Source organism: Myotis yumanensis, unplaced genomic scaffold (genome assembly GCF_028538775.1).
Source record: "Myotis yumanensis isolate MYYU_CA2020_CCGP unplaced genomic scaffold, mMyoYum1.0.hap1 SCAF_1, whole genome shotgun sequence".
NCBI lineage: Eukaryota > Metazoa > Chordata > Mammalia > Chiroptera > Vespertilionidae > Myotis > Myotis yumanensis.
This window is the reverse complement of record NW_027223752.1, coordinates 59,603,642-59,631,609: the sequence shown is the minus strand read 5'-3', so window position 1 is coordinate 59,631,609 and position 27,968 is coordinate 59,603,642. Positions and strand designations below refer to the sequence as shown.

Genomic DNA, 27,968 nt, shown 5'->3' with positions numbered 1-27,968 from the left:
CAGGGGGTGGGGGTGGGTATATGTATAGAAAGGCCTGTCCAAACATATTGTTTTGTTCCTTGGTATAAAATTAAATTCCTGGTAAATTGTAGGTTATTGTTCTGCTTAGTATTTCTTGAGACATCTCCCACCTAAAGCAAAAATTGTTACACTTACTTGTCTGATGAAAATTAAGCAATTAAAAAAGTTATTTTTCTTTAAAAACTAGCTTTATTTAAAAGAATCTGAAGCATAACACTGTAGGAAACAAACTTACAATACATATTGTTCAAGAAAGCCTGCCATACATAATTTCTACTAATAGGTCTAAGTACTGGATAAATAACATTCTTTATACAATGCACAAATGACATTTAGCATGATCCCTGAAAAGAATGACCAACAATAACGTGAGCTGTTTTGAGAGTAAAACCTCTACTTACCTTACTAATCTACAGAATAAAAAACTACAATGTAAACATAAACTGATGAACAAAAATAGAGCCAGAGACAGAGAAACACCAAACAGAACAGACCTCAGAGGGAAGGCAGTGGAGGGAGAGGTGGGGGGGAGTAAGAGATCAACCAAAGGACTTGTATGCGTGCATATAGCATAACCAATGGACTGGGACACTGGGGCAGTGGGGGCTTGTCCTGGGGGGTGGGAGTGGCCAGGGAGGGGTTGATGGGGGAAAAAGGAGACACATGTAATACTTTAAACAATAAAATACACACACAAAAAACCCCTACAATGTAGAAGATGAATTAAACTCCATTTTTAAATTCTTGCATGGTGTTTAAGAAGAAGAAAAAGAGATCAGAAGGAGGAAATTGTAAGAGTTAAGTATCTTTAAAAGAAAAAGGACGAGTTGGCTTACCCCTATTTATAGTAATTATTAAAAAGTAATTGAGATTTGAGAACTATTTGGTTTAATACTTGGAAGCCCTTAGACACTCAAACTATCCATTAACTGCTATATTCTATCAGTTACCAAGCCAATTTTATTTATCCGAAAACTGTAGCCTATACATTAACCTCATAAAGAAAATAAACAATATGGGAATAACCTAGTCACTTCATAGTTTAAATTTTTCCACAAAGCAATTCATGAATCACTTAATACTAATACTTCTTTAAACCTATGTTTTAAATATAAACAGACCCATGTGAAAACACCAGAAAAAAAATTCCTAACATGTAATGCTAAACTTTTAACACAAAAAATAGACCCATGAAAGCACTGGGTATTCAAGTAAAATATAATGGAATTATACAGTATGGCATCTGGCATTTAAAAAAATATTAAGAACTGAATCAGATTTATTGCTATGTCAATATTAGCAATACTCGACAATAAAATGTACAAAATATACCACAACAACCATGCCAAAAAAATGATGTATAGAGATATCATAACATAGCATAGGTAGACATTTATCTTGCTATATACATCACTGACATAGTAAAAACTTATTAATTCAGGATAGTTTGAATTGATAAAAGTTTTAAAATTTGAATATTTTAAAGATATGCAGTTTAAGCACTCACAAGCATTCTTTTTCTTTCAAGCATATAATTTCAAATATACGTATTTGCATTGGCCAAGTATTGCTTACTGTAATTCGTTTGGGTACTTGTTTGCATGACAAAAGAATACTTGTAAACTAATATTCATAAAGAAATACACCTAAAAAGCTTAAACATTTTTCAAGATTAAACATTTTTCTTTAAAATTTTGACTCCTACTAACAAATCTTTTCATTAGCTAGTCCAAAGTAAACACCAATCAAAAGTCCTCGTATCAATGGATACAAATTCTAAGTAAATTAGAGGAGTTTCATTGTAACACAGGCATACCTCCTTTTATTGTGCTTTGTTTTATTGCCTTATAGATACTGCATATTTTTACAAATTGAAGGTGTGTGGCAACTCAGTGTTGAGCCAGTCTATTGGCACCATTTTCCCAATAGGCTCAGATGATAGCATTTTTTAAACAATAAAGCATTTTTAATTGAAGTATGTACATTGTTTTTTAGACGCTATTGCACACTCAATAGACTACAGTATAGTGTCAACGTAACTTTTATATGCACTGGGAAACAAAAAAATTTGCGTGACTCACTTCAGTGTGACATTCACTTTATTGTATGGTCTGGAATGGAATCTGCAATATCTCTGAGTTATGCCTACAGTTTCTTAATAAATGAAGATTAGTATTAGGTTAGTATGTTGGTTATGGTGAAGTGAATGATATATCTTTTGGTTGAAAGATATTAGAATCAGTTCACAGTCTAGTATATAATTTTAATGTTATGGGGTGAAATTATCCTAATATGCACTGTCAACTCTTTAATAAGTTATAACTGTAAAAGATAAAAATTTTAAGAAGTATTTATTGTATTATGAGTGTTATGAGTTGCTAATATCAAATTTTATCTCTCTCTCCTATTTCAAAGATATCAGGCCATCTAATATTCCATAAATATTGATGTTTCACATACTTCATAGAGTAGCTTAAACATAACAGCATAAGAAATAGTATTACATAGTAATTTCCTTTGCCATAGGAATAAATGTTGGACAAAGTCTGGAAACATTTTATTTTCCAATTTGAATTACAGTAATTTTGCAACAGACCACAGCACTAGTGCATGTGTTACTTTAGACATGCTCTATGAACAAAACAAAAAATTACTGCAAAAATACATGTCACCAATGTGGAACACACTCAGATTTGTATAAAAGTACTGAACTAATATCCCAAAAAGAGGTATATGTAAACAGTACATAAGGAAGAAATAGTTTTAATATGAAACAGTCATTTAAGTCACATACATCATGATAAGAAGCAGGACTTTCTTTTATAAGATATTTTAACTAACAAGCAACATCATCTACATCATCTACAGAACAAGAAAGTACAGGTATTTAGAATACATTTTAATATAATTGCAAGTAATTTGACAAACTATGACAAAGATGACACTTATCCATTGGGCTTCATGAAAAATTTTCAATGAAATACAGGCAGTTTTTGATGTATTAATGTCTGGCGTATAGATAGCCACTTTCTTCCCTTCGTTTTCCCTTAGACGACTTGTCTTGGGAGATGTTAATGCCATCCCTAGCCTCTGTACTCAAAGGGTGCCTCTAAACTCCCATCACTGTACCAAGAGTCAGAAAAATGCAGGTGTGACTTCCATACTGCTCTGTTGGTTAAATGGAATACAGAAAAAGGTGATATTCTAATATTTACAAATGGGAAGAAAATTTCTGAGTTCAGAGAAGTAGAAGAAAGGAAACTTTCTAAATCCCAACAATCTAAAGGAAATTGGGAAAGATTCTCAAGAAAGTGTCACCAATTCGACAAAAATACTGCTTTCTATGGTGCCTGAAATGACATTTTGTTTGAAACCTTTGATATTAGATAAAGATTCATTCCGAATAAACACCCTTTTAAAAAAAAGAAATGTAATTCCACTTTCTTCATGATCTTCATTCACACATCCTGGTAGAAAACACCTTTCCCTTAAAATCTAGTCAACCACAGCCACACAAAGAAATAGGATTTCTGATTGGAGGAAAGATACGAAATTCTGAAGCACAGAGCATCCAGGAAGGGAAAAGGCAAGTTGGCTTCTATAGCATCCCACCAGAGAGTGTAGGATAGTAAGAGGACAACTGGGAAACACATCAAAGAACTTAACCTTCCTGAATCACATCAGGAAAAAGGAAGACCTCTGCTTCTTTTTCCCACCTATACCGATTGGTTCCCTAAAGAAGCTGAGTGCGCAGCATGATACTACTGGTTAACTACATCATGCTTTAATAAGCCTTTACGAGCTTCCCTAAGAATCTAATTATCTTATAGAGAGTTCTAAACCACTATTTTCAAATAAACTTTGGGAGCCTCAATACTTTTAAATTTTTTAATTAAAAAAAATCTAAAATAGCCTAAATGTTCATGCATCTGAGACCTCTATGCACTGCAAAAAACCCAAAAACTAATTAGAGCTCCCTTTTCATTGTTTATATATATTTTTACAACTAAATACAATCATTATAGTATGTTGGACAATAAGTACTAGCACTTTTAATTTGTTTAAGATGAACAAGTTGGAAAGAATATTGGATAAAGACTCCCGATACTTATTTGGATGACTAAAGCTGGCAGATTTAATGGTGACCCATACTACTGAGTTTTTTCTCCTATCACTAGTCAGAGTCTAAAAAATAAAACAAAACAAATAAAATCCCCAAACACCTCAAAATTGGATTTCTTTATATTGTGTTAATTTATGAATAAGCACTATTACAAGAAAATCTTCAGTTATATACATAATCTCCTAATTTGGATAACAAGAATCATAATAGTAATACTCTAAAGTATTTCACACAAAAGGAAAGCACTGATCACGAATCTAAATTCTAAGCACTCTATCTGAAGAATTATTTTTCTTTTATAAGCTAAGCTGTTTCAGTATTAGTCCAGTAGCATCTAGAAGCAAGTGCACAGGAAGGCTAGTGAAATTAACAAAGCAAATTATCAGAAAGGAACTGGTGATGCTTTAGAACTTTCTATCAGTAACCTAGCCTTGGGAGGAGAGCCTAACTGTTGCTGGTTAGCCAGGTTGAACTTTGGCAAACGAGAATGTAGGAGAACCTCCAAGATTTTCTGCCCGCGTGTGCGCGCATGTGCGTGTGTGTGCGTGTGTGATGGTAATGAGGCCTTTTAAGTGAAGGAAAATAATTACAACAAAAATGTGCAATGCTACAGGAAGAATATTTCACCTATGTACATTTCTTTCCGTCACTGAATATTTTTAAATGTTTAGGGCAGTTCATCGCTTGTCCTAAAAAAGCCACACCAATTTGTGTAACAGCCTTCTTTGGGTCAAATTGGACAAATTACTATCTGGCCATTCTTATAGTTCATCACTTTTCCTACCAAAAAGTATCTAGATAATTTTTGACTTGGTATTATGTAGAGACAAAGGTAGAACTCGTAAGAAAATTAATGCAAATACATGAAAACATTCATCAGCTATGATTATAGTTTGCCTATGATTCACTGTCAGAATCAACCACTGGTTTTTCTTTTTAATAATTACAGATCCTTATTTAAATAAGGTACTCTGAAAACCTAAATACCTGAAGAAAAATCCACTTGTAAAATTTTAAAGACAACTACTTGGAAATGGATAATGAAATAATTGCATTACAAATCAAGTACCTTTTGGCTAACTAGGGAGAGGTGGTTTCATTTTTACAAAACAACTAACTATTGAAACTGTAAGCAACAGAGGGTTAAGACTGCATAATCAGTTTTAGCAATGAGCACAACTCAAGTACTACCATGTAAGTGTTAATTCCTGCAAACATTGGAAGGTTCTATAAATATCTATCTAACTGCATTCAGTCATAAAGAAAATCATGACCTGATGCTAGTACTGAGCATATAGCATGCAGTGCATCATGTCTTAAAATCAGCACTCACTAGGATTTCAAGAACAACATAATTAAGTCCTTAAATATTTAGAAAAATTTCTATCTCTAACAAAAGCTACAGTGTAAGCACACTGGGATCTTCAAGTATGCTACTGAACACATCAAATCTCAGTCAGCCAAAAATACTGCATTTCAACTTGACTGTTTCAACTGGCAAAGTTTTCACACAGAGTAGTACCTATTATTAGAGTCTATTTCATTTCCTAAAACTGTAAAGATATGTTATTTTACAACTACTGAAAATATTTTGTATTCACTTCAAACTAGTCACAGGTAAATGGAGAAAAACTTACATTACCTTGTACCATATGAAACTGCTGTTTTTATAGGTCAAAATTTAAATACTGTATATAAAAATAAATTTTATTCAATCAAAATATGCACCATGAGAATTAATAATTTTCTTCTAATAGGATATTAAACATTTCATTTTTATAAAAGTCACCATTTGTTAGGCTGTTTAAAATGTCCAAATTCTCCAATTACTTCTTCTCAATTGGAAAATATGTTATTTCTTAGAAAAAGCTCCAAATGATGAAAAAGATGGTAGTTCATTGTATAAAGGCCTGGTGACTAAGATGGATGTGATAGAATAGCCCAATTCAGCTAACTTTGCTTTAGTAGCTTTTGACACATGAGGTCAAGCGCTGTCACATAAAAGTGTGGGTTCATGTTTATTAACCACAGGATCATTTTTAAATCGGATTTTTCAAGCCTAATTTTAATTTCTTGGCAATATGCTGCTGCTGTCGTTTCACCAGGGTTTAAATAGTAGTAATTCAGTATTCCTTTCATGTCACCATATGGTCTTCAGAATTTTTTTGGTGATGACGCAAGTTTGGGAGCTTCACCAACACCCAACCATTGTGTAAATTACTATCAATTGTCACAGTATCCTTTTTTTCTTTTTCTGGTCACAGGTTATGTTCCACTCCAAAACTGGGTTTCTGCTTCATCTTAATGAGTAGACCTCCAACTGTCTCCATTCTGTATCATCTTTCAAGAGGATACTCTCAGGTCCATTTTACACTTTCCCAAGTCATAGCAAAGACTGTCTCTTGCAAGGACTTGAATTGTTGTTTGTAAATTAGCTTTCACCGTGGCTCTTAATTGATCTTTGCTTAAAATGGATTTTGATCTCCCTTGAGGCACCATTTTGAATTCAGATCCCCAGAACAAGATTTTTCAAACAATCAATGAATATGTCTTCCGCCAGCAGAGTGCTCTAATGCCAAATTTATGTTTCTACCACTTTTATTTGCAATATGTCTCAGTTTGAAATCATGTGTTAAAAAGTATTCACAATTCTCCTGAGGATACCATATTATTTATTTCTCTGGAAAACAGTAACAACCAATAATTTTTAAAAAATGGAAGAGAGAAAAGCATAATACTGTTACAATTCTAAATGCCACAACTAAAAACAAACATTATATCAACTCTAGTAACTGAAGTCAATTTTCAAGTGATTGAATAATAGCAGTTTCATGTGGTACAATCTACAAGTTAATCCACAAATACTTAGTGAGCATCTTCTATATGCTAACATATGTCTCATATCTGTACAAACATATCCTGAAGAGACTGACTTGAAACATGAAAGTCACTAGTTTTAAGAACTCTAGTTAGGGAGGAATCAGGTGTCATATGCTATTATTTTTAAAAACATCCATTAAATGTATGCTTTCTTCCATAATATAGCTACACATATTATTTTTTCTGAAAACACATTACATGGATGCCTGGCCGGTGTGGCTCAGTGGTTGAGCATCGACCTATGAACTAGTTCGATTCCTGGTCAGGGCACATGCCCAGGTTGTGGGCTCAATCCCTAGCAGGGGGCATGCAGAAAGCAGCTGATCAATGATTCTTTCTCATCATTGATGTTTCTATCTCTCTCCCTCTCTGAAATAAATAAAAATATATTTTTAAAACACCACATTAAATGGATCCTCAAAAATATCTTTGAACTAAATGTTTAATGTGATATCGCCAAAGTTCAGCACTGAAATGTACACTTTTCACTGGTTCTAACTTTTAAGTCAAAACTTGCCTACATTTGCTACATATTATTTTGAAGCTTCAAGAGGCTTTTATGATTAACAACTAACATTTATTTGTAAAATACTTTCTAAAGCACCCCCATATATATTATCCTAGATAGCAAACTTAGATAATACAAAATTTGCACTAGTAATGAAGTGGAATATTAATAAAAACTAAAAGGTAAATCATCTTTTTTGCATGTGCATTTAAAAAAATATTGTAAAACATTAAAATCCTGTGTCAATGAACCTCTGTAACACACAGGGAAAAACCCCCACTTTAGTTAATGCCTGTGATTAAGCATCACTGCCCACTGCAGGTGGACCAAACGTTTCTCTAGTGCGCATTAATTGGACATCTTTATCAGCCATACAGGTATCACAGCCCCATACTGCTGATGCTTCTGCAGTTAGCAGGCCATAAGCCGTTTCAGTCATTCCAGTGCAGATCCGATGAAACCATTTCTGACAAGAGGCTTCACATAAGATGGCATCCTGATCATCGTTCACTTCATTTGTACAAATTCCACAAGGATACACTGGGTCGGAAGAAGAATGACCACGACGGCTTGGGTGAAGAGAGGATTTATTGCTTTTTTCAGTGGTGCATGTGTCTGCTGCACCTCTAGGTTGTCGTGGCTTATTCTGTGTCCCATTCGCATGGCTGTTGTTTGTAGCTTCGGCGCTACTTGAACGGCTATTCTCTTGATTTACTGCATTGTTTCGATTAACATTTTTTAGTTCAATATTACTCTGATTCACCGTGTCATCCATATTTAAGTGAGGTGGTTGAGCAGAGGAATTTTGATTAGTGCTTTTGGTTGATCCTTGATTAAAATCTTGTTTTGGGGGTGGTGCTTTTGCTTGACCAAAAGTATTTGGGGGAGGAATAAAAGAATGATTAGATTCTAATGGAGAAGCAAAATTTGAATTATTTCCAGGCATAAAGTTAGATGCCAAGTCAGGATTAGATACCTGGCCAGTGTTCTGTGGAGGAATCTGGTTGAAGTTTTCAGCAGGATTTTGTCTAAAATGTTGATTAGGCATATTAACATTCTGACTTAGTGCATTATTATAAGATGGATTTCCAAAATTTGAATTATCATGTGGCCCAAAGTTAAAAGCGTGAGGTCGATTAAAACCCAGGCCCAGAGGATTCTGAGGAAATGGGTGTGGTTGATTCCTGAGCGAGTAAGGCGCACAGTATGGGGAAGACATTCTTGGAGGAACGTGAGGTGGCATTCTGAATGTGCTGTAGCCTCCAAAACCAGGATACCCAGGGCCAAGATATGGATTTGATGAAGGTAGTGGTTTATAGGAAATAGTATTATAGTTGTCATCAAATGGATTAGCAGCCACTAGATGGTCAGAGTTTGGATTCGGTGGCGGAGCATACTCAGACAATGGAGGAAAAGAAGGCCCCTAAAATGAGAATGTTAAGTAAAATACATGTTTTTGATCAAAGCAGTCATTAAAATCATCCTGTTATAAAATCTTAACACTTATGAACTTAGTTTTGGTAAAGTTTCGCTTACAGTGTTATGAATATTTAATTCTTCACTTGTAAATTCCAAATATTTATATGTAATTATATTTAATAATAAAATGTATAGGCTTCTTTCATTTAGAAAAGGAAGTAATGCTTTTCTGAGCATGAATCCATTGTTACTTCAAACTCCAAAAGTATTTAACTTTTAAAAGAAGATTCATTACCACAATTTTCACTTAACATACTTGCCTATAACTCTAGAACAGTGATGGCGAACCTTTTGAGCTCGGCGTGTCAGCATTTTGAAAAACCCTAACTTAATTCTGGTGCTGTGTCATATATAGAAATTTTTTGATATTTGCAACCATAGTAAAACAAAGATGTATATTTTTGATATTTATTTTATATATTTAAATGCCATTTAACAAAGAAAAATCAACCAAAAAAATGAGTTCGCGTGTCACCTCTGACACACGTGTCATAGTTTCGCCATCACTGCTCTAGAATCTTTCACTTAAAATTCTAACTAAAAATACCTCTTATACCCCTAAATAACCATACAATTAAACAATAAACAGGATCTAAATATTTTTCTAGCTTAACTTTAAGAAATAGCTATTAACTTATCCCCAAAGCTCTAGGCCGCAGAATAGAAAAATAAAGTACCAGTTTTAGTCACACTACAAGGTTAAAAGATGGTGGCCAAAATAGAAAAAAGTCATCTGTACATACATTATCCTTATTCACAGTCTTTATCATAAAAAAGAATGCTTCAAATTTATAGAGAATAAACCCTGCAAAGGCTTTATTGCTTATTACAACCACAGGTTATAGACAAAAGATATCTCCACCATGATTACTTCATGATACACACATGCTACTGAATTATTATAATAGTTGAACATTGTTACTTCAGGTTAAACTTGTCTCCATATATGTCTTGTAATAGAACTATGGACATCTATATCTTTAAAATTAGACTTAAGAATAAGCATTTTAATTTTTCTGCCTACATTTCCCGCTTGCAATATACACTCTAGGCCTATAATTCTGCAATAGCCATTAGCTGCAGAGAAAAAAAATTCATTGCAGAATTCACTATTAGTTTCTGAATGAAGATAGAAAACAAAAACCATGACCAAATTTAGTTTTTTCTTCTTTAAACTTTTTAAAAACCTGATTTGAGAGAGAGAGAAAAACATCTATTTGTTGTTCCATCCATTCATGCATTCATTGGTTGCTTCATGTATGTGCCCTGACCAGGGATTGCACCTGCAACCTAGGCAGATCAGGATGATGCTCTAACCAACTGAGCAACCCAGCCAGGGCCCCATGACCAAATTTCAATTTACCTCAACAGCCTGATCATATCAGCGAAGAAAAGCTGCAATTATGAGAAAATGTCAATTTACCTGTGTATTTGTCTTCCTTTTTTTCTTATCTGGGCTTCCTAGTTGTACACCTGGTCCTCCTAACCCATCCAGTCCACTATCACCACCTAAAAATAAATAAAATCTAGATAATATTTCCATTTGTATGTGAAATCATTTTATATACATCATAGCAATATCCTATATAATAAAAGGCTAATATGCAAATTGTCCCCTTGACCAGGAGTTCGAAGGGGAGTTCAGCCAGGAGTTCAACCAGGGGGAGGGGCTGGTCAACCAACCGCTGGTGGTACCTCCCCCACTCCCTGCCCATCACCCCACCCCCGATCACTCCCCACATCCCAATTGGGGATGGGGCTGGCCAGACCCCACCTGTGAAAAGATTCATGCACCAAGCCTCTAGTCTATTATAATTACCTATTTACATAGTTTCTACTTTTGTTAGATAAAAGCAATACTAAATTTTTATTATCTTTGTTCTTTGAAAAGTCTTCCCCATAATTCCAGCCTGAAACAGTCATTCACTCTACCTCCATAGTATTTTTGTTACTCTTTCAGTGAAAAAGAAAGTGTCCGTCCTGACTCTTCAGTCATCTGATTCCCTGTCTCTGAGGTAACCACTATTACTAGATTCTGGTCTATCTTTGGAAAGATAATCCAGATAAATTCCAGTATAATATAGGGGTAGATAAGGGTAGGTTTACTGTAACATTCTTTTGAGTTAATAAAGCTATTGTAATAATCATAACCTGCATATCTTTTTTCCATACGAACAATTATAAACCTCCTCTTGCCCACTCCTGTATCTTTTTTTAAAAAAAATACACTTTTATTTATTTCAGAGAGGAAGGAAGAGGGAGAGAGAGAGATAAAAACATCAATGATGAGAGAGAATCATTGATCGGCTGCCTCCTGCACAGCCCCTATTAGGATTGACCCCACAACCAGGGCATGTGCCCTGACTGGGAATCAAACCATGACCTCCTAGTTCAGTGATGGCGAACCTTTTGAGCTCGGCTTGTCAGCATTTTGAAAAACCCTAACTTAACTCTGGTGCCATGTCACATATAGAAATTTTTTTATATTTGCAACCATAGTAAAACAAAGACTTATATTTTTGATATTTATTTTATATATTTAAATGCCATTTAACAAAGAAAAATCAACCAAAAAAATGAGTTCGCGTGTCACCTCTGACACGCTTGTCATAGGTTCGTCATCACTGTCCTAGTTCATAAGTTGATGCTCTATCCACTGAGGCAAACTGGCTAGGGCCACTCCTGTATCTTTTTGGTTACATATGGACACAAATGATGGCATGCACGCTATACACAATGAACTATACCTATTTTCTTATTACATACAGAACTGCTCCATTCTCTAATACCTGGATATTTCATAGTATGATTTTATACCATAATTCATTAAACTGGTCCCTCCCCCACTGATATCTGGGTTGTTTCCAAATCTTTGCTGTTCTGGAATGAAAATCCATGTATAAATGTCTTTATATACAAATCATTTCTAAAATTATAATTATGGTATACCAAGGCAAAACCTTAACTGAATTTAAGAGAGTAAAAAAAGTTTATCAATGAAAATTTTCCCATTAAAAAACATTATGGAGAATTCCAAACATATACAAAAGTAGATAAAAGAATACAATTATGTATACACATATACAAATACACAATTGTAATAGGTTAGTAAAAATGAATTGACAGGTAATAGAGAAGACCTGATCATATATGTGGATTCTGGGAAAGGGCTATTTAAACTGAGACCTAAAGGATAACAAATCTTTCATGTGAAGAGCAGAAGGAAGAGTCTCTAGGCAGACAGAACAGCATGTGTAAAAATTATTAAGTAGAAAGGAGCTTTATGTGTTTGAAAAACTTATAAGAGGTGTTTTAAGGGATTATGGAGAATACCTCTTGAAGAGATAGGCAGGGACCAGATCATTTTAGATTGTTATGGACTGAATGTCTGCCCCCATCCCCCCTAATTTATATGCTGAAGCCCTAACCCAGTGTGTAGTTTTTGGAGGTGGAGCCTTTGGAAGGTACTTAGGGTTACATTAGGTCATCCCCCCAGGTGCACACACCAAGGACAAGCCATGTGAAGATACAGCAAGAAGGTGGGCAACTGTAAGCCAAGAAGAGAGCACTCAGCAGGAACTGAACTGGCTGGCACTTTAATCTTGGATTTCCCAGCTTCCAGACTGTAAGAAAATAAATTTATGTTGTTTAAGCCACCAGTCTACGGTATTTTGTTATGGCAGCTCAAGCAGACTAAGACCTAGAACCTTATAGTTTATGATAAGAACTTTGGATTGTATTTGAAGAACAATGGTTGACCATTTAAGGATTTTGAGCAGGAAAGTGATATGATTTATGTTTTTTTAAAAGATTACACTAGCAGCTGTGTTAAGAATAAATTGGTTATGAGATAGGGGTAGAATCAGGAGACCAGTAATGATATCTTTATAAGGGTAGTCCAAATGGTACTTGTCAATAAAGAGACAGTGTATTGGAGATAGTTTTCCACATAACAAAATAAAAGCAGCCATTTAGAGAAGCTTAAATAACATAGGTGAAACCTATGATAGACAATAAAATTTAGCAAGGTTTCTGGATGTTATATTAATAACTAAACATCAAGAGCTTTCTTATATACAAAGATAAAATAGAGTTTTCATTTATAGGAATAAAACTAAACTAGTTTAAAAATTTTAAAAATGCATAAGATCAGTATGAATAAAAACTTTTTAAAAACCCTACTGAGAGACACAGAGGAAGAATTCTGGGTGGAAAGGTATTGCCTATTCTGGCTAGCGATCTAGAACAAAATAATATTGTTTTATATATCACTTATTATCCCAAATAGCCTTGTTGTGCCCTCCTCAGACACCAGTACCAGGTTCTGAGTCTCAGGCCCAAAGGACCCATACTCCATGCTCAGAGGCATTAATAGCAGCCCCTTCTCAGAGATCTGAATTTTAGTTCCATAAATTTTAGTTCCCTCCTGTGTGTTTATATATTTTAGTAACCCCAACCTCTTTCGTTTGTCCCATAGCCTTAGAAATGTTAGCTGCTTCCCCCAGTGGATATTTCTGAGAATATTTGTATCCCATTTGTATTTCTGAAAATTTGTATTTGTATTTCTGAAAATTTTTGTATCCCATTTTACCACTTCAGTTTAGTATCTCTTAACAATACTTGATATTAAATATATTGTTAAAAACAATTGGTTTCTGTCTCCTGACTAGACTCTGATACATATCTCAATTCTCACCAAACAGAAACTACTAAGTTACTACTAAGTTAACATCACTCCAGACACCTAGCTTACTATCTACCTACCAACTTTTCCTTTTGCATAGAGTAAAAGCAATACCTTTACAAAAATAGGATGCTATTGTTAAAATGAAAGCATTAAATTATAATTTAATAAAAGAAATAAGATAAAACTGAAGAATATGCTAAATATTTCTTCACCAAAAGAGACATTTTGCAAAAGAATCCCCTAAGGATAAGAAAAGACATTAAGAAAAGCACTAAGTGGAAGAAATTATGGCTTTTCTTTTTTCAATTTTAGATAGCATTGAAAGTTGGGAACAATATAAAATCCCATCTTATTCTCTGTTTTTCCCCCCATTAGCAGGATATTTTCTATCTCTAGTCAGATCTTCATTTCAGGTAAGTTTTCTTTTATCATATCTTTGAATACTTTTCCTGCTGCATTTGTTGAGTGTTCTATTTCAGGGGCACTCATTATTGTACTAGAGAAATTTTAGCTCCATATTTATTAGTTAGCTCTTCTGATTTCACTCTCTTTGTCTTTTTCATCTGTATTCTGATTATCTGAAGAAAGCTTTTCTATTATGTAATTTAATTGCTAACTATCTCTATTCTGTTCCCTATTTCTAATTTATTTGTTCTGAAAATATATTATTTTGGGCCTCAATTTGTTTCCTTAGGTCTACAGTTTACCTTTCATCTCATTTTGTTGTATCATAATCTTGTCTTTGAGCTAGTTTTATTAAGTTTTACCACTCGAAGTACACGTGAGGTAGTTCCAAGTCAGTAGGTTATGGGTTCTTCATCTTCTTCATGCTGCTTCTTTTTGTCTTCTTTGTTTTTGTTAGTTCATTTGCCATAGCATGTTTACGTAGTTATCATGCTTTTATTTTATCTTGCAACTTTGCCCAAACCTTTTATCTGCTCCGATTTAACATGGGTGACTTTTGACTCCCCTTTATTCACATGTAAGATTGTTTGCTTGGTCTAGGTCAGTGGTTCTCAACCTTGGCTGCACATTAGAATCACCTAGGAATCTTTTTAAAATCCTGATTTCTGGGCCTCATCCTCCGGAAATTCTGTTTCTTTGTTATGGGGTGGGCCCACAACATTATTAACAGAGAAACAGAATTTTCGGAGGATGAGGCCCAGAAATCAGGATTTTCAAAAGATTTCCAGGTGATTCTAATGTGCAGCCAAGGTTGAGAACCACTGGTCTAGGTGGTATGCTGCATCTATTGAGATAATCATGATTTTCCCCCCCTTTAAACTGTTTTAATATTTCACACAGCCCCTGACATTCCTTAAATAAACCCAACGTATTCATTTTTATATAAATGCTATCATTTTTATATGACCAAATATGCTAATAAGCTCTTTAGAATGCTTGCCTATATTAGTAAGATAAACCTGTTGTATTTCTTTAGAATAATTCTGAGGTTTTGTTAAATGCACATCTACCTAATTGGGAGGGGGGCAACAACACAGTTGCATGGGGGAAATCCCTCGTGTGCCCTGATCCCTGATTCAGTGTGTATGTGTCCCTGGAGACTTCTGTTAGAGACAGTCGGGCCTTTATTTTTTTCTTAATGTTTTCTATTTCACTCTTTTTTTTCCTTACTCAAAGGGGAAAATAAAAATACTGATTTAATTTGCTTCCCTGCAGACTTGGGGTTATTAGTGAGAATTCTCAAAATTCTGTAAATCACTACCAGCTTCCAAGGGGCAGGGATTGTCATAGAAGCTTAAGACAGTGCATTCACCCTGTTCTAGATTTACGTACTGTACTGTGCTATCTCCCTTGGTGGCTGCTGTTACTGAACATTTTTGCCACTGCCACTGCCCAACATCACGAAAAGATCAAAATTGATAGCCCAGGAAAAGATCAAAAATCAAAATTCAAATTATGTTTTCATAATGCTTTCACAGCATTAGGAAGCTGAAAAATTGAAAGTCAAACTACTGTTAAGTTGGGAACCGGCTAACACTTCCAATGGCTCGGACTCTTGGCCTCACTACATCCTTCCTGCTGCTATCTGTAATACTGGTGGTTCTTCTCCATGACATAATCAGTGATGATAGATCAGATTCATATTCATCAGGGCTAATTAGAACATAGACTACCAAGAATTTCTATAATTCTCACTCTTTAAAAATGAAGTGAGAGGTCAGAATCCAAGGAAGGGAAAGTAGTAGTTACAGAACCAGTTATTTCGGTTACCCTAACTTTTGGTACTAAAGCTTCTTTCTCCCTGTCTGCTCTATATACCTGCTGGTGCTAACTTTGCAAGGTAAACAATGACAATTCAGCCTGAAATAGAGAGTTGTGGGGCACAGAACCAAGAAAAGGGGAACTGCTAAAGCTTATTGTAACACTGGCTACTCTGACCCTTTTATTTATTAACTAGAGGCCCAATGCATGGATTTGTGCACCAGTGGAGTCCCTCGGCCTGGCCTGCACCCTCTCACAATCTGGGACCCCTCAAGGGATGTTGGAGAGCCGGTTTCAGGCCGATCTCCGCAGGCCAGGTCGAGAGACCCCACTGGCACCGGGCTTCTAGTATGCATATAAGATCTTTGGTTAATTTCTTCCTGTCCTCCCCCCTCCCCCATTTCCTCTGAGATTCATCAGTCTGTTCCACATTTCCATGCCTGTGCTTTGAGCGTCTGCCCCCTGGTGGTCAGTGCACGTCATAGCTACCAGTTGAACAGTCAGTCGGACAGTTGCTTAGGCTTTTATATATATAGACTAGAGGCTGGGTGCACGAAATTTGGGCACCAGGGGGTGGGTCCCTCAGCTGGGCCTGCACCCTCTCCAATGTGGGACCCCTCGGGGGATGTCCAACTGCCGGTTTAGGCTCCTGTGGGATGGGGCCTAAACCGGCAGTCAGACATCCCTCTCACAATCCGGGACTGCTACCTCCTAACTACTCACATGCCTGCCTGCCTGATTGCCCCTAACCACTCTGTCTGCCTGCCTGATTGCCCCTAACTGCCTCTGCTTGCCGGCCTGATCACCCCCTAACTGGTCCCCTGCCGGCGTGGTAGCCCCCTAACTGACCCCCTGCCAACCTGGTCGCTCCCTAACTGCTCCCCTGCCAGCCTGGCTGCACCCTAACTGCTCCCCTGCTGGCCTGATCGCCCCTAACCACCTCTGCTTCGGCCCCTGCCACTGTGACTTTGTCCAAAAGGAAGTCGGATGTCCGGAAGATGTCTGGTCGACCCAGTCTAATTAGCATATTACCCTTTTATTAGTATAGATAATTAAATTTCTTCATCTCATCTCCTCACTCCTACCTGCCGACTGCCCTCTGAATGCACACGGGGAACAGAGTGGGAAAGTATGTCAGAATGGAACAAGAAGCCTCTTTCATCTTAAGAACTTTTATCTGTTTACATATTATCATCCTACATTATGACAATCAATCTCAAGCAAGCAAAATAATACTCTTAACCTCTCTTTTCACCCTTCAAACTTATGCAGAGCTGGAAGCTGAAGTTGTATTTCTTCTCATAGTCTTATAGAAGAGTCTACTCTATTAAATGAAGTAATTATTTCCCATCTAAAGATTCCACAAATTAAAGATATTTTAAATGAAATCATTTCTAGGTATAAAATAACTTTTTATTTTTGTGTTTTTTTTATAAATTGTGGATTATTTACTTTATGCCTTTTATTTTCTTAGGTCTAATTATAATATCTTTACTCCTCCTTTTATTTATTTATTTTTTGTTACTCCTCACACAAGGATATTTTTTCATTGACTTTTTAGAGAGAGAGAGAGTAGAAGGGAAGGGGAGAGGCAGAGAGAGACAAACATAGATGTGAGAGAGACACATCGATTGGTTGCCTCCTACATATGCCCCAACCAGGGCCAGGGATCGAACCTGAAACTGAGATACATGCCCTTGACCAGAATCAAACCTGAAACCCTTTAGTCAGACCCTGGGCCAACACGCTAACTAAACCAAGACAACTAGGGCTTTAATCCTCCTTTTAAAGACTCAATCCTGCCCTGGCCAGTTGCTTGGACCGTTGAGTATGAAAGGCAGCCAATCGATGTTTCTCCCTCACATGGATATCTCTTTCTCTGTATCTCCCTTCCTAGCTCTCTAAAATTAATAATAATAAAAACATATATTTAGGGTGGGGAAGGTGGAGAACACTCAATCTATTTTGGTCCCCAAGTCCTTCAAAGGGAATGAAAGCATTATTCTGTATTATAGATAGCAGCATGATTTTTATATATTTTAAATTTTCATTTTTAACTTTACTTTACTTATAATAATGGTTTGTGATACTAACTTCTCATAAGTACCATGACTGTATTGTTTTAATTTTATTTTTAAAATGTTTTTATTGATTTTTTTTTCCAAGAGAGAAGATGGGAGAGGCAGAGAAAGAAAACAGCAATCAACATGCTCCTTACTAGGGATGGAGCCCACAACCTGGGCATGTGCCCTGACCAGGAATCAAACCCGAGACCTCTCAGTGCACAGGATGACACTCAACCTAAATATTAATTATGAAGTTATTTTATAATTAATATTTTCCTTTAAACAAACTTACTTTATCATCATTCCAAATAAGTACATATTCTAATACATGTATGGATTGGTTTAAGTATGTATCTTATTCTGATTAAATGACCCCTTACCCATATTAGGACACAGGGAGAAGGCGCCATCTATGAACCAGGAAGTGAATCCTCACCAGACACCAAATCTGCTGGCACCTTGAACTTGGACTTCCTAGCCTCCAGAATTGTGATAAATACAATTTCTGTTATTTATAAACCACCCAGTCTATGATATCTATATATATAAAAGGGTAATATACAAAGTGTCCCCTCTGGAATTCGACCGGGAGTCCGATCGCTCGCTATGACGTGCGCTGACCACCAGGGGGCTGTATGGAATGAAGGAAGGCCCCGATTGGCCCTGATCACTGGCCAGGCCTAGGGATCCTATCTGTGCACAAATTTCGTGCACCGGGTCTCTAGTTCTGTTACTGGTATAACAGCCTGAATGAACTAAGTGCCTAACACACTGCTTGGCACACAGTGGGCAGTCAAATACTAATTCTCAGTTGCTTTCCTTTAGACAAAGCTATACCATAAGCTCACTTCACTCCAGTTTCTATAGTATCTAACATCCTATTAAAATATCTACTATTCAGCAGTGTCAACACACTCAATGGACATTCAAATATCAGTTTTTCATAATGGCACAGAAATTTGGGATATAATGTCAGGTTATTATATCATTTACACTATGGATGTGAACATCTTAGCTAATAGCTTTGTCTTGACCCGAAACATATACTTCTGTAATGATGGTCTCTACCATGGAATGAAAATATTATGAATATGTGAATATAGTATTATACGAATCCTGTCAACCATTTGGCAATGCTTGATGACTTTTTGTTTCAGTCATCAAGCATTGCCAAATGCTTGACGGAATTCGTATCCTTTTTAGAATGCAAGGCAGAAAGTGTCCTCTTTTGATGCTCAGCACCTAGATCAATCTGTGTACTTAATAAATATTAAATTCAGAAAGCACTCAACATCAGGTATTTAGGATTTCAAATACACATAATTCCTGTGCCAGCTGTCTCCCCAAACTAGTGATCTTTGTATTATTGGCTTAAAGTTTAAGCTTATAAAAGTGAGTGGATGGTATCTATGTGTAAGCTGACTCTATATAATAATATCTCTAATAATAAACTTACTGTATTAACAATGACAGCTAAATTTTTAAACAAAATAAACTTCAGAAATTATGGAGGACAAAGCTGCAAATAGTCACAAAAATCATGTAATAAACAGTTTGTATTTGTTTTTCTCAGCAAAACTGTCAAATCTGAGAAGTTTCTGTTTTTATAATATATTTTTGTTCACTGCTTACTCCCTAAGAGAAGAAAACCTTTATTGCTTTTCACTCCATACGTACTCCCAATAAAAATGAGAAAGAATATGCTGTAGGTCATTTAGTTATTCATTAATTGATTCAATATACTTAAAAGTGAATGTTGATCACATTCCTTACTATATTTTAAACTTTCTATTCCTGATTTTAAAAGTAAAGACTTACATGGCCCTGTCATTGTGGCTCAGTTGGTTGAGCGTTGTCCTATGCACCAAAAGGTTGCCAGTTCAATTCCCCATTAGTGCACATGCCTAGTTTGTGGGTTACATATCCGGTCAGCACGTGTATAGGAGGCAATTGATCTATGTTTTTCTCTTACATCGATGTTTCTCTCTCTCACCCTCTCACCCTTATTCTCTTTCTCTGTCTCCCCATCCTCTCTCTAAACATGTCCTTGGTTGAAGATAAAAAAAAAGTTAACACTTTCAGATAACTTATAATGTACCACTGTTGTCAGTGGTGCTTTATATATATTCATCTGTTTAATCCTTCAAATAACTCCATGGAATAAGTATTATTTTCACGTTGTAGCTGAGGAAACTGATGCACAGAGAGATTAAGTCACTTGTCAAGGACAGCACAGCTAGTATATAGCAGACCTGGAATAAGAACCCTGGCAGTCAGGCTACAGAGTCAAAATGCTGTACTGTTTCTCAATATTACTATTAGCATGTCCATAGAGACTTGGAACAAGAAGATCTAAAATCACTCTTCACCATACCTTACAGCTCACCTTGATAATAAAGTTGACTTAGAGCCTTAGCTGGTTGACTCAGTGGATGGAGCATCGGCCTGCAGACCAAAGGGTCCCAGGTTTGATTCCTATCAAGAGCACGTACCTTGGTTGCAGGCTCCTCTCCAGCCTGGCTGGGGCCCTGGTCAGGAAGTTTGCAGGAGTCAACCAATCGATGTGTTTCTCTCACATCGATGTTTCTCTGTCTTTCCCTCTCTCTTCTACTCTCTCTAAAAGATTAATGGAAAAATATCTTCGGGTGAGGATTAACCAAACATACAAACAAAAAACAAACAAAAAGATGACAGACATCTTGAGTTGCCTGGAATAAGAGTGCTAGAAGAGAGAACTGTGTAATCTTCCCAAGAGGTAACTCTTCCACACCTCTGGTGACAGCAAACAAGGAAGACCACATTACCTGGTTACCAAAACCTCTTTGTTAACATTCATCAAATTAGATCTCAAAAACACTTGTTAAGCCAGAACCGGTTTGGCTCAGTGGATAGAGCGTCGGCCTGCGGACTCAGGGGTTCCGGGTTTGATTCCGGTCAGGGGCATGCACCTTGGTTGCGGGCACATCCCCAGTGGCGGGCGTGCAGGAGGCAGCTGATCGATGTTTCTCTCTCATTGATGTTTCTGGCTCTCTATCTCTCTCCCTTCCTCTCTGTGAAAAATCAATAAAATATATTTTTAAAAAAACACTTGTTAAGCTTCTCTAAGTATAGAAATAAACGTAGTAATTCATCCTGTAAGCATCTCATAATCTAGAGGAAAATTTTTTTCTTTTTTATTGAAAGTCTTAAATTTAACATGATAAATACTATGATAAAGATGAGCACAAGATGTTGAAGGAACATAAGGTACTCCCAACTAGTCCTGACTGAGGGAGAAGATACCTTTGCAGGTTTCAACTGAGCTGATGCTTTGAAGATGAGTGTCTTACCAAAGGTGGGGAAAAAAGAGGGCATGCCTTAACAGGATGTGCCAAGAAAGATTTATAGGCAAGAGAGACCATGGTATGTCTAGAGAAGAAATATGAATATTTCAGTACGGGAGCATATGAGACAAGGGAGAACACTTCACAGAACATGAAGGGTGGTGGACTAAGCAGTAGGCCTGGGCCAAATGAAAAAAGGCCAATATAAGAAGGTTGGATTTTTATCCTAAAAGCAATGGGAACCACTGAAGAATTTTACAAAAAGATTAACATGACTGAACTGTGTTGAGGAGCACTATGGCATTGGAACATAGTGACTAAGACTTTGGGCTTTAGAATTTAAGTTCTAGCTTTGCCACTTACTAGCTGGGTAAGCTTGAATATGTTACTTAACCATATATTACTTAATCTCTCTGAGCATTAGTGCCTCAACTGTAAACCTAGAATGATAATAACATCTAACTCATAGGGTTATTGAGAGGATAAAAGATGATCTATTTAAACCACTTAGCAAACTGTTTGGTAAGTACTTAGCAGATGGTAGTCATTTATCACCATCAGTAGCAATGTGGAAAATGGATTAACAGGGACAAAATGGGAGGCAAGGAATCCAGTGAGAGAGTTACCATAATAACCAAAGAGATAAAATTTGAATTAAAGTGGTGATGGAAAGGTCCAGGAGATGATGGGTTCAAAACATATTAAGGGGCTGCCTGGCAATCATGGCTCAGTGGTTGAGCGTCGACCTATGAACGAGGAGGTCACCGTTTGATTCCTGGTCAGAGCACACACCTGAGTTGCGGGCTTAATCCCCAGGGTGGGGCGTGCAGGAGGTAGCTGATCCATGTTTTATCTCTCTCTCCCTCTCCCTTCCTCTCTGAAATCAATAAAAATATATTTTTAAAAAACCACACATATTAAGGGGCATATATTTTAGAACTTTGGAACACTATTGGGAGGGGAGTGAGGGATGAGTTTGGTTCACTGGATAAATGATAGGGATTATGGGAGAAAAAGCATACTAGATATCTCACAGATAGATACCTTTCATTCAATACCTTAGAAACAAAATTCATTAATATCTTATAAATCCACTTGTCCTTACATATATCTGTGAGACCATTCTTTATGGTTTTTCTCCTCTAACTCTCTAGCTACTCCATCACATTCTACTCCTCAGGGTCCTCTTTTCCTCTTTTGTCTCCTAAATATTTGTGTTTCCAAAATGTCTTTTCTCTTCTCACTTTCCACTCTCTTGAGTGAGCTCATCTACTCCCAAGGCATTAATTAGCATTCACTTGTTTACTGATAACTTCCAAATTCCTATTTCTGACTCTGATCACCTGCCTCTGTTCCAAACCATTATGTCTGCTGTGTACCCTGGAACATCCCAGGGGGATTTTCACTCAATGTGTTGAAAACCAAACTCATTTTCCTACTAATCTGCCTTCCCCTTACATGTACCAATTAGAAAACAAAACAACAAAAATACAAAACAAAAACTCTTTCCTTAGACATTCTCTCACCTTCTCGACCCCTTGATTCTGTGACTACATAAATTATGCTTCCTCTCCAATCTTAATCCAAATCTTCCATACACCTATATAGTCTATATTTTTAGTAAAGTCTACTTTTTAGCACTTTTATGACATTTCTGTCTTATTATCCCATTCTAAAATACATCCTTACCTTTCCAATGTAATTTCTAACTCTGGTTAAAAGCATTTCAACTGAAATGAATGTCTCAGCTTCCTTCTTCATCTTTAAATTTCTCTTTTTTCCTCCATCTTTAAATTTCTGTCTTTCTTCCTCCATTCTTTTTTATCCAAAACTAACTCTTCATTTGCATTCTTGATGCTATTACCCTTCTCTCATCTGCAGAGATCTAATTTATGAGAATAGAAGCCTTATCTGTTTCATCTGTTTCCAGAACAGTGAGTGCCTAGCACATGGTAGATATTTAAAAACATGTATTGAATGCTTTATTAAGAAATTACTCTCTTTTTCTGTTGCTTTTTTAGTTTCTCTCCTCTCCCTCTACATCAAATTCTTCTGTTAAGTCTACAAATACGTTTAAACCTTTTTACAAGAGAGAAAAAATAAAGAGACCCATACAAACTTTCTCTTGATTCTATCTTTCCAAGCTATTGGCTATGTCTTTCTGTCTACCACCAAGCTTCTTTTTTTATATATAGATATATTTTTATTGATTTTAGAGAGGAAGGATAGGGAGAAAGAGACAGAAACATCAATGATGAGAGCGAATGATTGATCGGCTGCCTCCTACACACCCCTCACTGGGGATCAAGCCCGTAACCCATGCATATGCCCTGACAGGAATCAAACCATGACCTTCTGGTTCATAGGTCAACACACAACCACTGAGCCACACCAGCTGGGCATACCACCAAACTCTTTTAAGTCACATCTGCACCACTAACTTCACTACTTCAAAATGTGGTTTTTCTCCCAAAGTGCCTCAAAATCATCACTGATTTCTTATACCTTTTTCTCATCCCTCATGCTCTTTTTATTGCTCCTATATAGTTTTTTAAATGTTTTTTGACTTTTTTTTTTTTTGGAGAGAGTGGATGGAGGGGGGAGGGAGGAGGGGGAGGGAGGGAGGGAGGGAGGAAGAGAGAGAGAGAGAGAGAGAGAGAGAGAGAGAGAGAGAGAAAGAAAGAGAGAAAGAGAGAGAGATCCGGCCAGGGATCAAACCCACATGTGCCTGGACTGCGGAATCGAATTAGCAACATTTCGTGCATGGGACGATGCTCAACCAACTGAGCCACACCAGCTAGGACACTTATATGTAGTTTTACACTTGTATATAGTTTTACCCACTGCTTCTTAGAACTCTTTTCCAGGAGGTCTTTCATGGTTTCTTTAAAGATAGGTTATATGTACCTTTATTTCCTGTAGATGGCCACAGTACTTATCATGCTGTTTATAAATGTGTGATTATTTGCCATTATCCTGGACTAGATTAAAAATGTCTTAAAGACAAGTGTTATGTCTTCTTAATCAATATATTCCCACTGTCTGGCGCTATGAGTGCTCAATGAATATTTGTTGAATAATCAAATGAATACTGTCATCAGATTGACACCTAAGAGTTTTAAAAACAATGGAGAATGGGAATGTTGGTTAAAATAAGTATGATAGGTAACATTCTAAGAGAAAAAAAAAACAAGTAGTATAAGGGATTATGGACAATTAAAAAGATAAAGATATGAATGAAAAAAAGATACGAATGAATTACTTCATGTACTCAACTCATTCATTCACAAAGCAATTAGGGGAGAAATAGAAAGACACTCAAGCTATCGTACCCATCCTCATGGATGTGTTTTACAATCAAGTGTTGAGGGTCTGGGAGTGGTAAGACCTGATAGACAGTAGGAGTAAGATACTTTGCCATTTAAGAGCAATTCTGAATCTAATATTAAAATATCGGGACAAGTTTAGAAGACCACAAATCAGCTTCCTTTGGTCCACTCACTTTTGCAATCTAGGTCTACCATCAGCAGCTCTCAAACTTTAGTGTGCATAAAGAACACTGGGGATCTTGTTAAAGGTGGAGAAAAATCCCCCAGGAATCCTGATTCTGTGGGTCCAGGAATGTGCATTTTTAATAAGCATCCCATAGGATTATGATGCGTTTGGTCTGCAGAGCAGAGTATACTACTGTAAAGTCCTTAGTCATTCACGTCATAATTTTGCCATATCTGAAGTACACTTATAATATCTTAGCCTTATCCTAAACAAGAAGTTTGTTGACTTATTTTTATAATACACATGAAATAAATATATAACTATTAAAAAGTCTGTCTGTATATACGAGTAGATAGGAAAGTTTGAGGAGCATTACTCAAGAGTTTATGCTCTGTAAACATCACATACTGCATGAAATCTAATGACACAAATTATAACCAAAAATTCCAGGACAGTGAAGTTCAACAGAATTGTGCTGCAGGAGAGCTCATGTAGATACTCTGGTACCTTTAATGGACTATAAAATAATCCAAAAATGTTTTTAAAAATTAATGTTCTCATTATTACAAAATGACTTGCTATTTTTTAAAAACCCCACTTTTACATTGAATTTTTATTTTAAAGAATACTTTGCCTTTTATTCTGGTACACCTGAGCCAACTCCCAACAGTTAAGGCATCAAACTTAAAAGTAGCAAGCAGTTGGAACAACATGAAGATTGGTCTGTGCTCCTGATCCACAATAAAACATATATCCACTTTATTTAAAATTACATTTGATTAAGACTGATAATTGAGTTCAAAGATATAAACTTGATAGCTCCCTTCCTTTTCCTTCAACCCTAAAATAATTTATAATAATAGGAAAAATATTATGGCAAAAAGATCAGAGTAATCATTGCATCTCAGAAAGGCCTATTCCTTAAAGGCTTTGGCAACTCGCAACTACAAACAGAAAAGAGAGCTGAAACAGAAAACGGTCACCAAATGAAAGACTGTGCTGATAATAAGCCTTTAAGCACAATATTCTGCTCTAAATTGTGTGTTTGCTTAAATGGCTAAGAAAAGCAAGCTCTATCTAAATATTTGAGTGGATGGTTTTGAATACCACCTTGTTACTGTGTCAAAAGCCAGTTCCATGCATTTAATCTCTAGTCACCTGGAACAAGAACATAGATGAATGGCCATGGTCCTTGATCTCTACATCACTTAAGTCCATTGGAAATGTACCTGCCTACTCACTGATGTATAAAGCACTCGATCGTGTTTGGATGAAAGGATTATTGCAATCATCTCCTAACTAGCCTCCCTGCTGCCACCTGTTCTCTACAGTCTCTTCTCCACAGGGGCAGCCAGGGAAACCCTGTCAATATGTCAGATCAGTCCCTCTTCTGCTCAAAACGCCCAGTTCCTGCCAGAATAAAAGCCCAAATCTTTTGAAGGCCCCCCAGGCCCCCCAATACACAATCACCTCATCCCCAAGCTCAGCTCCTCCTCCTCTCCCTTTGCTCACTCAGCGCCAGCTCAATCGCTTCTTTGCTGTTTCTTGAGTTCACCAGGCACATTCCAGACCGGGGGGCCTTTGCACTCGCCGTTCCTTCTGCCCAGACATATGCAGTTCCTCCCGCACATCCTCACCTGGCTCTGCTCCATCACCTCCTCCGGGTCTCTGCGCCAACAGCAAGCTCCCGGAGCGCTCTCTCCCGCATGCATGGGACTGTCACCTCCGCACCCCCCTAGCATGCCCTAGCCACTTTCCCTGCTCTGCTTTTCGCCACCGCACCTGTCACTGACCTTCTGCACCTCTTATTTGTTTCCCAGAGTGGGGACTTCTGCTGGGTGACGACTGCCTCTTGCTTTGTTCACTGTCCCATCCCAGGGCCAAGAACCGTGCCTCGCGCGCGCGAACACACACACAGTAGATGTTCAACAAATATTTGCTCAATGAACAAACGGTAGGACACCCATGTTGGGGGTTTTTTCAACCTTCACTCTATTTAAGGGCTGCAAATAAGAGCTGTGGCTATCCTCCAAACGTCCAGACAGCACCTGGGGTCTGGCAACTTACACGCATCGCCTTTTGTCTGGTGCATCGTTCCTTCTGATTTTCCTTAGATAGCAAGGCAGCTGCAAAATGCCTAACGTGTGCAAGGAAGAAGCAAACCAATCATGCATGAGACCGATCTGGGGCGATTCGAGTCTTATCCGCAAGCCAACAGCGAACGTGCCCTTTGCACGGACAGTTTCTCCTCCTGAGCCCGGGGAAATGCGCTGTGTGTTTGTTGTCTGCTGGAGGGCGGGGAGGGGGTCGGTGAGCCGCGGAGGCCGGTGCACCTTCTTGCAGAATGTCAACTCGCGTGCAGCCCAACTTACTTTCTTGGGGGGTGGGCCTCGTTCGGGGGGGAGGGGGAGGTTAGTGTGTGTTTCTTTCTCGCCCTCTGAGGTTCCTATTGTGCTGTGTCTTGCGAATGAGAGGAGGAGGAAGAGGAGCGGGGGGCGAAGGGATGCTGGGCGCGCCTACAACTGCCTCCCGGCACAAAGTCGGGGAGGCGAGGGCTCCGCGCGGGTGCCAGGGGGCGAGCGGGCGCCGGGGGCCGCGCGCGCCTCCACCGCAGCCTCGGCCTCGGCCCCGGGCGCAGGCGGGACGCGGGCTGCGCGGAGTTAGGCCCGGCCCGAGCCCGGTGGCCTCCCCGCGGCCCCCCGCGCCCCCCGCGCCCCGGACCCCCTCCACCCGGCGCCCGTCTCGGTTTACCTCGAACTCTCTTCAGCGAAATGGGATCCTTCTCCTGTTCCGCTGACATTACAGACCGCGAAGCATGACTCCCCCCCAGGCCGCGGGAATTCGGTCTCTTTGATGCGGCGGCGGCGGCCCCTCCTCCTCCTCCTCGCGGGGCCGCTGCGGCGGCGGCGAGGCGAGCCTCCGAGCCCAGGCGCGGCCGAGGGCGGCGGGGACGCGGGCCGACTTTGCAAAGTTTGGGAGGAGGACGAGGCCTCGGGGCGGCCGGGCGGCGTGCGGGGGCCGGCGGGGCTCCGCGGGGGCCGCAGGGGAGCTCGGCCTGGGGGCGGCCCCCCGCCCGGGGCCGGCACGTGCGGGCGAGAGCGCCGCCGCCGCCGCCCGAGGAGCCGCTGACAGGGAGGCGGGCGGCGGGCGGGCGGCCGGG

The 27,968-nt window shown here is 38.2% G+C and overlaps 1 protein-coding gene across 1 annotated transcript; it reads right to left on the bottom strand.

The window, feature by feature from the left end:
* Positions 1-214: 214 nt before the first annotated feature.
* Positions 215-27,685, bottom strand: PYGO1 (pygopus family PHD finger 1). Its single transcript, XM_070422230.1, has 3 exons — positions 27,560-27,685; positions 10,435-10,520; positions 215-8,955 (listed from the first exon to the last, which is right to left on the bottom strand). The coding sequence occupies exons 1-3, from the start codon at positions 27,606-27,608 to the stop codon at positions 7,831-7,833; spliced, it is 1,260 nt and encodes a 419-aa protein (XP_070278331.1). The 5' UTR covers positions 27,609-27,685; the 3' UTR covers positions 215-7,830.
* Positions 27,686-27,968: the final 283 nt, after the last annotated feature.

Excerpts from the sequence above, each read along its gene's own strand:
- PYGO1 (XM_070422230.1), bottom strand. The coding sequence starts at position 27,608 with ATGTCAGCGGAACAGGAGAAGGATCCCATTTCGCTGAAGAGAGTTCGA. Across the intron at positions 10,521-27,559 it reads TTCGCTGAAGAGAGTTCGAG|GTGGTGATAGTGGACTGGAT; the intron begins GTAAACCGAGAC and ends ATTTATTTTTAG. Across the intron at positions 8,956-10,434 it reads AAAGGAAGACAAATACACAG|GGGCCTTCTTTTCCTCCATT; the intron begins GTAAATTGACAT and ends TTCTCATTTTAG.